Source organism: Chrysochloris asiatica, unplaced genomic scaffold (genome assembly GCF_000296735.1).
Source record: "Chrysochloris asiatica unplaced genomic scaffold, ChrAsi1.0 scaffold00001, whole genome shotgun sequence".
NCBI classification, from domain to species: domain Eukaryota; kingdom Metazoa; phylum Chordata; class Mammalia; order Afrosoricida; family Chrysochloridae; genus Chrysochloris; species Chrysochloris asiatica.
Genome location: NW_006408519.1, coordinates 40,975,329 through 40,987,643, shown reverse-complemented (window position 1 = coordinate 40,987,643; position 12,315 = coordinate 40,975,329). Strand labels below are relative to the sequence as shown.

The window sequence follows — 12,315 nt, the reverse complement described above, 5'->3', positions numbered from 1 at the left end:
AATAAGCTGGACTGCAAGGTCAGTTTGAACTGCAAGTCCGGCAGTTCAAACTCACCAGTGGTTCCTCAGAAACCCTACACAGGGTTGACATGAGTCAGAACTGACTAGATGGTATTTAACAACACCATTAGGAGATGAATAGGAGAGATGGAGGCTGGAGAAAGAGCCTGGGACAAAGGAAATGGCACGTGCAAAGGACCTGAGGTGGGACCAAGCTAGGCTACTTTGAGAAGCTGAAAGAACACCAGTGTGGTTTGGTTCTAGAAGAAAGATGAAATATGGTGAAAGAAATAGTGGACTGACAGACAGACTAGAAGATTATCTTGAACTTTATCCAAGAAAGGAGCAGTGGCAAGCCACTGAAGGATTTATTCGGAGAAATCACTTAAATAGATGATCATATAGACAAGGTCATTTAAACTAGAGTGGATTGGAGAAAGGCCAAGTAACAGATGCTGGTACAGACATTCAGGCATGAGTGGATGAGAGCTGCAACTCCTGATGTGGCAGTCGACAGCAAGACGGCATCACGTAGAGTTGTGTTGATTACTCTTGGTTTCCAGCACCAGCAGTTAAGTGGAAGCTGCTGTCTCCTAATGAGACACAGAACATCTGTGCAAGATTGGGCTTAGGTAGGAAGTAGGAAGAGGCCTGATGAGTACCTGTGAGACTTAGGCAAACATTCATGTATGTTTTTCAGTTGGTTGCAGTATTCTTTTTATTAATTATTTTATATTTACTAATTTACACTTTGTTGTTGTTAAGTGCCCTTGAGGTGATTCTGACTCACAGAGACCTTCTGAAGAGTTTCTGGGGAGTGGCTGGTGTGTTTGAACCATCACCCTTGTGTTTATCCTACAGAGCCCTATCAGTAGCATTTCACAAAGTGTATTCTTTAGCATTCTGTTTCTCAAAGAGTGGCCTGTGGGCCCGCAGCATTGGAGCACATGGGAAACAGATAATAAATGCAGAATTTCATGGTACCTTGGAGTCCTGGGGTGGCGCTGTGGGTTAATGTCGGTTTGAACCTCAAAGTTGGTTTGGACCGCAAGATTGTCGGTTCAAGCTCACCAGTTTCTTCTTGGAAACCCAATACAGAGTCCCTATGGTTTGGAACCGACTCGATGGCACTTAACAGTAACAACAACAGTGTGACCGCAGAGCTACTGACTTTAACAAGGTCCCCAGCTGGCGCATGGCTTAGACTTTTGTGAAGTTACTCTAGAACACAGGTCTTAGGAGATGTTTTGTGACAAAAGCTTTCTCAGAGCAAATAATCTTGAATCACAGACATGTGTTGGGACCCTCAAAAAGTATCACATTAGGTGAGTTCTGCTAAAATACAAATTTAAAACATAAGATGTCTTCTGTGCATTTTCATGTAAAGCTCAGTATTTGGTGAATCAATGTATTTCCCCTACAGAAAAGCTCATAAACTCAAGTTAATGCAATTTAATTGTATCCAGGGTTAGAGACCGTGTTTTTCTGCTATTCATAAGATTTTCAGTGACTAGATATTTAGAAGTAGTTCGTTACTCTTACCTCATATGCATGCGAAAGCAGGACAGTGAATAAGGAAGTCCGTAGAAGAATGGATGCTTTTGAGTTATGGTGTGGGAGAATATTGAAAGTGCCATGGGTTGCCAGAGAACCAATAGATCCGTTCTGGAAGAAGTGCAACCAGAGTGCTCCTTGGAGGCCAAGATGGCCAAACTTCCTCTCTCATACTTGGGACATATTGTCAGGAGGGACCAGTCGCTGGAGAAGGATATCATGTTTGGTAAGGTGGAGGGTCAGAGAAAAACAGAAAGACTCCCAACAAGATGGATTGGCCAAGTGGCAGCCTCGATGGACTCAAGCGTGGCAACAGTAGTGAGGTTGGGCCAGGATCGGGCAGTGTTTCGTTCTGCTGTGCATAGGGTCGCTATGGGTCCGTACCAACTCGATGGCACCTAACAACAACAAACAACAGGGTTAGAAAGAAGCTTTAATAGCACAGAGGGTTGCAAATTGGGCTGCTAACTGCAAGGTCAGCAGTTTGACTCTACCAGTGGTCCATTGGAGAAAAATGAGGGTTTCTGCTCCCGTAATATTTCAGTCTCAGAAACCCTATACAAGGTCGCTATAAGTCAGAACTGAGTCAAGAGCACACAACTACCTCTACCACCATGAGAAAAAGAGAAATTCCTTCATTGAAATGAATTGTCACAGATGCAGCAACAATGGGCTTAAACACAGCAACAATTCAGGACTAGGCAGGGTTTCATTCTGTTGTACATAGGGTTGCTATGAGTTGGAACCAACTTGTCGGCACCTAATAACAACAAGGCTGGAGTCCTGGTGTGGTGCTGCGGGTTAATGCGCTGAACTGCAAGTTTAGTTCGAACTGCAAAGTTGACAGGGTTTGTATGAGTCAGAACCGACTCGATCGATGGAACTAAACAAAGCAACAAGAACAGAATTTAATTGTGTCCGCATACTGCAGTTGTTATTTTCCGTATCGTCTGTGCCCACTCACGGCAACCTTAGGCCCAGCAAAGTGAAATGTTGCTCAGTCCTGCACCATCTGTACAATGATCGGTGAGCTCAAGTTCATTGTTTCAGCCACTGTGTATTTCAAGTACTTTCCCACCTAGAGGGCACTTTTTAATATCACTATGGTGATGGTGGTGGTTGTGTGCTGTGGAGTCGGTTCTGACTCATAGCGAAGCAGTATGGGGTTTCTGAGGCTGTAAATCTTTATGGGACAGAAAGCTTCATCTTTCTCTCATGGAGCCACTGAAAAGCTCAAACTGCTGGCCTTGAGGTGAGCAGCCCAGCTTGAAACCTACTACACTACAAGGGCACCATATCAGACATATTTCTCTTGTGATCCATAGGGTTCATGTTGGTTAAGTTTTAGAAGTAGATCCTCTGGTCTGTCTTCCTAGTCTTACTCTAGAAGTTTCACTGAAACCCATCCTTCCTGGGTGACTTTGCTGGTATTTGAAATGTTGGTGGCATCAATCCATCACCAGTTGTTGTTAAGTGTCGTTGAGTTGGTTCTGACTCATAGTGACCTTGTATAGGCTTTCCAAGGAGTGGGCTGGTGAGCTTGAACCACCGACCTTGTGGTGCAAACTGACTTTGCAGTCCAGCACATTAGCCACAGTGCCACACCAGGACTCCAGTATCCCTAATAGGTTTAAGTGATCTGGACCAAGTGTACTGATTATTCATAACTGAAAATGGCCCAACAATGGAAAGCCAAGAGCATCCCTTTCCGGAAAGTTTATCTCATGTCCTCATAGCCAGGAGTGACTGGTTAGCTCAGGCAGGCATTCTTAGAGCTGCAGTGTTTCCAACTGGCCTGGCTCAGGGCCTGCATGTCCCCTGCTGCTGGCCCAAGAATTGCTCTTCAACTTTCACAGGATCCTCAGCTCAGTTGTCTCAGATGGGAGCCAGGCAGGAAGTGTGACCTCACCCTGCCTCTCTGCTTCTGGTTACGAAAGCGGTTTTTGAAAGAAAACAACAGAGGTTGTAAGGCTGCCTTTCTCAAGTACGACACACTGTTCTGTTCCACAAAGCAGCCAAAGACCAAACATCTCTCTGCAAATGCCTGCGCCAGGCACTATGTGTCAACCTCTCTTGGAAGGAGTGGAAGCTGGGGTTTCCCGTTATTAAGACACTTCGGCACCTGTTGACATTCTGACACTATTTCCAGCTGAAGAACCACAAAGTCTTGGATATCTCTGCTGGCTGCCAACCTGGGGATGAATTGCACTTCAGTAATTATCTTGTTGTTTATGAATTGGAAGAGGAGGTGGAATTCCCTTTGGAAGGAACATTGACGGGTTAATGAGTTTTCAAAACAGAGATGATACTTCAATGGAACTGGTAGATAGAATCTGTATCTTGAAAAGTTCTTGAAATATGTAATTTAAATCTTTTTTAGTGGTACTAATTCTCAATGAACTGTTAGTATTATGCCAGTAGACTGTAGTATTTGTAAACTATACCAGTAAGACCTTGCTTTGTACCATAGAATGCCTTGGCTTAGATTTTAGTCTTTAAGAAAAACTAACAGAGAGTAGTTTGGTCTAGCTTATCCACATTGCACTGATGAAAAATTAAAAGGACAAGTGATAAAATATCTTATCAGATATTCCAGAGAAATGAAATGCATGAACGTGTGCTGTGATTTAGAGACCTTCCAAGGAATGCTAGCAAGTTCTTCTGATCTTCTAAACCAAGATCTCTATTTAATAGTGAGCTTTGTGTCACTTCGTGAAGAAGCAGTTTGGAGCCATAGAATTAGCTTCATTTGATTTAGTGTATTGCAGCTATGAAAAAAAATCCATTACTAGTTATCATATGTATTTTTAAATGTCAATAGAAGACATGAATCAGAAAAGAATTTAGTTCTAACTATTAAACTCTTAGGACAGTGTTAGCCACAAAGTATGTTTATGTGATAAGTAGGAAGTGATCAAAGTTTATGTAATTTATATACTTACATAAAAGTTTAATTTGCAATGGAAAAAGTAAATGATAAGTTCATGGAAACTGAGTTTGAAATCTGCCCAGTGAGGGCTATTTTTAGTGCACTGTGCTTTGCTGTGTTTAGGAATGCCCAGAAAGATAACCACAGAAAAATGCTGGTCCTCTCTGATAACTCATTGTCAACAGTTTAAGTTGTTGAGCAAAAGACAGAGGCAAGTCCTCAAGTATTGCTTGTAACTTGGTCATGATGGTGATTTCATAAAAGATGATGAAAATATCAATCCTTTGGTTTGAGGATCTTCTACAACCAAGCATTCTTCATATTTCTTAATCAAATAACTCAGTTTCATGTTTGATTTTGGAAGTCAACCTTTGTTAAAGTTTAACTTTTCCAAAGAAAAGGATGTTCTTATTTAAAGGGCAAAGGAGCCCTGGTGGCCCAGCATAAGCATTTGGCTGCTAACTGAAAGGTTGATGGTTTGAACCCACGTAGTTGCTTCAAGGCATAACAGGATAACGCACTGGACCAAACAGTCAGTTTGAACTGCAAGGTCAGTGGTTGAAATACACTGGTGGTTTCTCAGAAGCCCTATACAGGATTGCTATGAGTTGGAACCAACTCTATGGCATTTAACAACAAGTTATTTCAAGGGAGAAGCTCCCTGACTATCTGCTCCTAGAAAGATGACAGACTAGAAAATCCTAGGGTGGTTCTCCTCTGTCACAGGGATGGTAATGAGTTGACATCAACTCAGTTGCCCCTAACAACAACACTTAAAGGCAAAAACGGGCTAGACATAAGAAGCGAGTAATATTTAAGTCACAGAGATAAGCAAAAACCTAGTACTGGCCCTTCAACTAGTCCTCTGCCTTCAATTCTCTGTCTCTGTATTTTTTTCAGCAAACAGATATGACTTGAGTGTTCTTAGGAGGCGCCATCTCTTTTGGCATCATTTATCTGTTTTTAATGTATAACCCACCTCTTTCTTTGAATGTCTTTTGCAGAAAGATCTGTGAAATTTGAACAAGTGGCCTTCCCAGCATGTACCAAGTATCTCAGCTGATGTCAACACCAGAAGCAAGTAAATGTAGAAGAATTGTGATGTGCAATTATCTTTTGAACGATTAGACTCCTTTTAGCAATTTCCATGCTTTGATTTTGCTGATACTCAGACCATTAACCATCTGTCAGTAGCTTGTGCTTCTTAAATACCAGTGTTCACTTTGGCAATGATTTTGACTTCATTTCTTTCCTTGAGAGAAATGTGATATTTTTTTCCTTTGAGTAGGGAAAAAAAAAATCATCTCTTTTTTTAGATGCCTGTGCATAAATGTGAAAGGAGATTGTTTATCAGCTACTATTAACATGCAGAACTGTCCATCAAAAAAAAAAAAAAAAAAAAAGATACTGAATGGTTTTGAAAGCTACTTGCAAAAAATAAGGGCGTTGTTCAAACCAAAACCATCATGTTTTAAGTTTCTTCCTTCCTTTCGTTATTTTTCTCTCAAAACCCCATTTCTAACCCTCCCTCCCACACCCACCATTTCCTCCTTACAAAGCAACCAACCCGATCTGAAAGTCTAAATTCTTTTCTTGTCTTAGATACTGATTTTCAGTAATGGAATCAGATTTTACTGAGTGTGTCTCTTAGCAGTATGTGGCAATGTAACTGTGCCTTATAAAATTCTACTTCAGATTTTAGAATATTAATTAACTACAACCCTCTATAATGGCAGTCTGGTGCCGTGTCTTTAGTTAAATTGCATGAATGAATGGTTGTGTCTTTTTTTTTAAATTAAGACTACTCACTGACTTCATATACTGAACAATCATTTATGTATAAAAAAGAAATGTGTTTTGTTGTTTTTTTTCCCCACCAACGTCTCTTGCTCATTATTTTACAATGGAAATGCCCCCAAAATGAAACTCATGAAGGAAGAATCTGGATAGACTAGTGAATTACTCAAATTACTGACTAAGTTAGATAACCAACATGTTGTGTACTGTCAGTTTGGTTTCCTACAGCTTCACACAACATGTTTTCTTCCTCATGTTCATGAAGTCAGTTTGATGCTAGTGACTTGATATTGCTTCATTCTGCACTAAGGAACCTGCGATGTCATCTTGTATGAGACTGGAGACATAAGGGGCTTGCCCCTACATTCTTTCTTGCTTTGGGACAGGCCGGCTGGGTGACAAGTTGTGTTAGTACTGCATCATTGAGGAGTGGCACATTTGACGTCTTTGTACTGAGCCTGGGCTATCAGCCAGGGCCACTGTCTTCATATGTGTCTGCGATGTGTAATGTCTATTGCTAACGGGCAATGCATTTCTTCATCTCTCCCATTTGCTGATTCAGGTTCGTCTGGGGCAGAGAAAGAACATCTTGGAGAGCGACTTCGCAAGTGCATTTTCCCAAGGTATCCCCTGGGGCTTTTCCCAAGAAAATTCAATCAAATTTCATTCTTTCATGTCTCATTTGTTTTGGTTCTAGTTTTACAATACTATGTTTAGTTACCATTCAATTTTCTGGCTCTATATTTTCAGTCCCAAGCACATACAAAATACTAACCTGATATTGGGTCTGAGTCTGTATGAATTGATTATTTGTGGGGTAAAGGGAAAAACTATAAAATACTGATGTATTTTCTTTTGAAATAGCTATGAAATACTATACATTTTTTTTCCTAAAACTGATGTCTTTCTATATAACATTCCATACTAATGCGCAAACCAAATGGAATGTTCCATCGACACATATAGAGTCCACCATCTTGTTTGACTTTGCCATTTTGTTCAATGGTGTCTCTCTCGATTTCATCGCCTCCTTCCTTCTTTTCTATCTGTCTTTAACTTCTCATGGAAGCATCAGTTGACTTTCTGCCTGACATTCTGGGGAATTGAGGATGGTGTAAAGGGGTCATGCACTGACATTAGAATCCGTCCCTGCATCTCCTAAAGGAGCCAGTCAAGGATGAACGGGCACAAAGTGAAGAGCGCATGTTTTAGCATCAGGTAGGCCAAGGTGCAAATCCTAGCTCTGCCGCTTGCTCCAAAAGAAGCAAGAAAGCTATGTAAAATACCCATTATTTTCCACTCTGTATTTCATGCCCCTTGTGTTTTTCCTGCTGTACAATGAGGCAGCAAGACTTAGCTTTCAGGGATGTTTGCGAAAAGTGAGGTGTGAAATATTGGGCCAGGCCTATAGTCATTTTCTGTAAATAATGTCCATTTAAAATAGCATTTCATTAACTTGAGTGTATGTCTTACTTGGGCACAGGCTTTTTTAAAAAAAAGAAAATATTGCAAGTTCAGTAGAACTTGAGAGAAACAGACAAAAAGGACCCCTCAATGCATGAAAATTTATCTAATTTTTTTTTAACTCCAATGATATGTGTCCCTTCATAGACCTTTATTTATTTTTATTTTTTTCCCCCTGCCCTATGAGGTATGACCTCTAGCACTTCCTTAAGGTCTGGGTAGGGGTTCCACAAGAAAGAAAAGATTTTGTCTTTAGGAAATCGAGCAGGTTGCTGGTGTTGGACATCTGTCAGCCTAGAAAGAACCTACTAAAAATAATTGCCACTGGGGCTGTTAAAAGGATCCCTGGTGGCATAGTGGGTTAATCATGGACTTGTGGAAAGGTTGGTGGTTCAAAGCCACCAGTGGTTTTGGGGAAGTCTGGTCCTGTAAAGAGTTATAGCATGAGAAATCTTATGGAGCAATTGTACTCTGTCCTGTACGCTTGCTATGAATTAGAATTGACTCAGTGGCAGTGGGTTTGGTTTAATGTTGGTTTTAGAGTTGTTAAGAGGAACCATAGTGGTGCAGTGGTTAAGCACCTGGTTACTAACCATAAAATCAGTGGTTCGAACCTATCAATCACTCCATGGGAGAAAGATGTAGCAGTCTGCTCCCATACAGTTTGTTGTTGTTAAATGCTGTCAAGTTGGCTATGAGTCATAGTTACCCTGGAAAAGATTTCCAAGGGGCGGCTGGTGGATTTGAACCGCTAACTTTGTCATTAGCACTCCAATGCTTCATCCTACAGTGCCACACCAGGAAGCCATAAAGATTGCAACCTTGGAAGCCTTAAAGGGCAGCTCTACCCTGTCTTATAGCGTCACTGTGAGTCAGAACTTATTCGACAGTGGGTTTAATTGAAGGCTATGAAAACATAGCTCTGGTAGCGTAGGGGTTACGAATCGGGCTGAGAACCACGAGGTTAGCAGTTTGAAACTACCAGCGGTTCCATGGGAGAAAGATGAGGCTATCTGCTCCTGTAAAGATTTACAGCCTCGGAAACCCTGTTCAGGGTCGCTATGGGTCGGAACTGACTCCACGGCACATAACAACAATGAAAACATAATTGAAGATGGAGTTAGGATCTAGAGATACTATGTTGTCTGGTTAAAATGTTTGCTATTTTGGGGGAAGAATTTTTTTATATACATAATGTATTTTGTTGGTGGTGTTGTTGCTGAGAATATAGAAGAATCTCTTTTTACCGTAACCCAGCTGTTGGAAGTGCTTCCATTTAATTTATCATCAAGAGAGGAAAGACAAACACAGAGGTGCGAAACAGGAAAGCTACCAGGAGACTTGGCATGCTGAAGCTGAAAGCTGTTAAATGCTGCTGTGATTGTTAAGTGCCTGTATAAGGTTTTGAAGGAGCAGCTGGTGGGTTTGAACCACTGATATTGCAGTTAGCAGTCCAGTTATTTTCCTACAATGCCACCTCAGGACTAAGACCTTAGTAATTGATATCCAGGTAGAAACACAGGCCCAGACTCTGTCCAGGTGCAAGTTCAGAACCCAAATGTCCAGCATATTATAATATCTTCATTAAGGATCTTTGGTAGCATAGTGTTTACAAGTCAGGCTGTTAACCTTAAGGTCAGCAGTTTGAAACTACTAGCGGTTTCACGGGAGAAAGATGAGACTTTCTGCTTCTGTAAGATTTACAGCCTCAGAAATCCTATGCAGGGTCACTATGAGTCAGAACTGACTCCACGGTGCATAACCATCACTAACCATCATTAATACTTGAGGAGGCAAAATGTTGTAGAAGAAATAACACTAGGAGAAAAAAGACCTAGATTTCTATCTTGGTTCTCTCACTTGTAAGTGTTGATATCTTGAAGAATTAACTTATCATCGTGAAGACCCAGGTTTCTTATCTATAAAAGCGGTAATAAGAACCAAATGTGCTAGTCAAGTGAGTTGGTACATAGCTGGAAGGAAGTTCCTCTTGGTGTTTGCCAACTTTCAGATCTGCTCTTGTACAATATTTCCATCAGTGATTTGAGCTGAAGACATGTAGACACCAGGGATAACATTTTTAATGTCATCAAGTTGTCAAGATATTGAAAAAATGCTATAGGGTATCATCAGAACTTTTCAAAGTTCTAGGCATGTGGACTCGTGAGCTCATTTATCAGCAGCCAAGAGACTGAGTTGATAACCCTTAATCCATGGCATGGTAGAGCTACGGACCTTCCGTGAAGTTGGATACTTAATCATTCAATCAACTCTATGAAGCTGGTTTGTTAATGATGGTTATGATTCCCATTGTAAAATTCCCATTTATGGAAAATTAAGCCCTGAGAATAATAGATAATTAACAAGTAATTTCACACCAAAAATTTAAAATTAGCTATATCTAGATGCAAAGCCATTATTTTTAACCTCTATACTCGAAGGCACTTAACAACAACAACAATATTATTTTCTAACATGAAATAAGTCCAAATGTGTAGTTTGGGAAGGTATGACTAAATATATGAAGGAAAGGCCAAAAGTGACCATCAATTAAGTTGTTGTTGTTGTTAAGTGCCATCAAGTTGATTCCAACCCATAGCAATCCTGTATAGGGTTTCCAAGGAGTAGAAAGACAATATTTTGGTTGTTGGGGTGGGGAGGAAGAAGAATAAAAAACTATGATTTTAAGCTTCATCAATAAAGACATGGACTCTATAATGAGGGGGGCGTGCTGGACATATACACATAAAATACTGGGGTCTATGCTTTCAAAACTGAAAAAGACTCAGAAGAAAGCAGTAAGACACAGTAATGGAGGATCAAACCCACATTGTGTCATATGAAGAAGAGTTAAATGACCTGGAAGATATTTAGTGTGGAGAAGAGAGGACCCAAGCACTATGCAAAAATCTAGTTCTCAAACAAAAGACAGAATGGAAAAACAAGAGAGAGAAGAAATGAATATCTAGGAAGCATACACTATGTGCTAGGTACATTCCATTTATTTTCTCTCTAGATTTTCAAGACAATCCCACAAGGAAGTTATCTCTCTCTCATTTCACTGAGGGGCAGTAGTCTCAGAGAGACAGATAGACTGGGTTAAAGTGACCCCATTCATCAGAAGCAGAGGCAGTATTATAGATTTAGAGTAGGTTGATTCCCAATTCCATCTCTTCCCCGTTACACTCTGGTCTGTACTTGGGAAGTGACTTGGTAAATGATGAGATCCCTGTCTTTGAGGTATGTAAGCAGAGATAACTTGTGTTAGAAATACAGTAGGCGGGACAAACAGAATTTGGTGGATTTGGTGACATGGTGGTCAAAACTCCTTCTAGTTCTTAAGAGGCTGTGGTTCTCTGGAAGTGTAGGCTTTGAGTTTTATGCAATTAGGTAGAATAGATGTCTGAAGAAGGTTTTTGAAAACATCAAGGTAAAAAGCACATGAGTGCTATTATTAAGTGATGTTGGTTGATTGACATGAAACCACCCTAAGAATTCAGATAGAGTCAGAAATTACATATTTTTTAAAAGACTAGATTTCCACAACCTGTCAGGTGATTTCTTTAAGGAACTAGGATTGAATTTGTTTATACACTAAACATCTATTAGGCACACAGTCCCTGCCCTCCTGAAATGTATAAAGTAATTATGAAGGCATATATATATATATATATATATATATATACACACACACACACACACACACATCACAATGAAGTCTGCTAAGGTTTAACGTTTGGGCCAAAAATATAATTTTTGTGGGAGGAGAGAGGAAACAACAAACGAGTCATGTAGCCAGAGGAAATAATATATTCCTGTCTGCCATATGTCTCTGTAACTGTCGGCACCCTGTTTTAACCAACTCCTAGCTCAAGCATTTCTGAATTTCCAAACAGCTCAATAATTTTGGTTGCTGGCATTGAGTTGCTAACTGCAACGTCGATGGTTCAAACCCACCAGCCACTCTGAGGAAGAAAAATGAGGTTGTTTGCTCCTGTAAAGATTTATAGCCTCAGAAATCCTTGGTAGGGTTGAGGGTCAGTGTGCAACAGAATTGACTTGATGGCAGTGGATTTGGTTTGATTTTTGGTTTTTGATCCTTTGGGCATGTGATTGATTTTTTTTTCTAAGTTTTTATTGTGAATTGAGTGATCATTTACATGGGAAAACATCAGTTTTACATTAATCCTATGTGTTTCATTTCAATGCAATGATTATAATCCCCTCTATGCATCATCATTTACTTCCATTCCTTTTTTTATTTTTATTTTTGGATGTTCACCGAAGCACTCAGAGATATATAACCATTCAAACAACCAAAGGTCATACCCTGCATGCCTGCTCCCCAGCCTTCAGCACTCAGCCCCTGTCCCTCCTTGAGTCCAGAGTCCCCAGCCGCTCCATCTCCTTTTCACTTCATCATCTCTGCCTCCATCTCTGGTGTCACTGCTTCACTGGATAGGGTCCCACACTCCGATCTTCTCCCTTGATGGTCCTAGAGTCCTCTGCTCCTGGAATGCAAGATCAGCCACTCCCCTCCTTTTGTTACAAAATGTCTACCTTTACATTTC

General features: G+C 40.5%; 1 protein-coding gene across 1 annotated transcript in view; it reads left to right on the top strand.

Annotated features, from left to right (window-relative positions):
* Nucleotides 1-5,524: 5,524 nt before the first annotated feature.
* The window catches only part of TMEM71 (transmembrane protein 71), a 29,922-nt gene continuing 23,131 nt past the window's right edge, over nucleotides 5,525-12,315 (top strand). Inside the window, exons 1-2 of the mRNA XM_006830844.1 lie at nucleotides 5,525-5,564; nucleotides 6,843-6,903. Of these exons, the coding sequence (XP_006830907.1) occupies nucleotides 5,525-5,564; nucleotides 6,843-6,903 (101 nt within the window). The remainder of the gene's footprint in view (nucleotides 5,565-6,842; nucleotides 6,904-12,315) is intronic.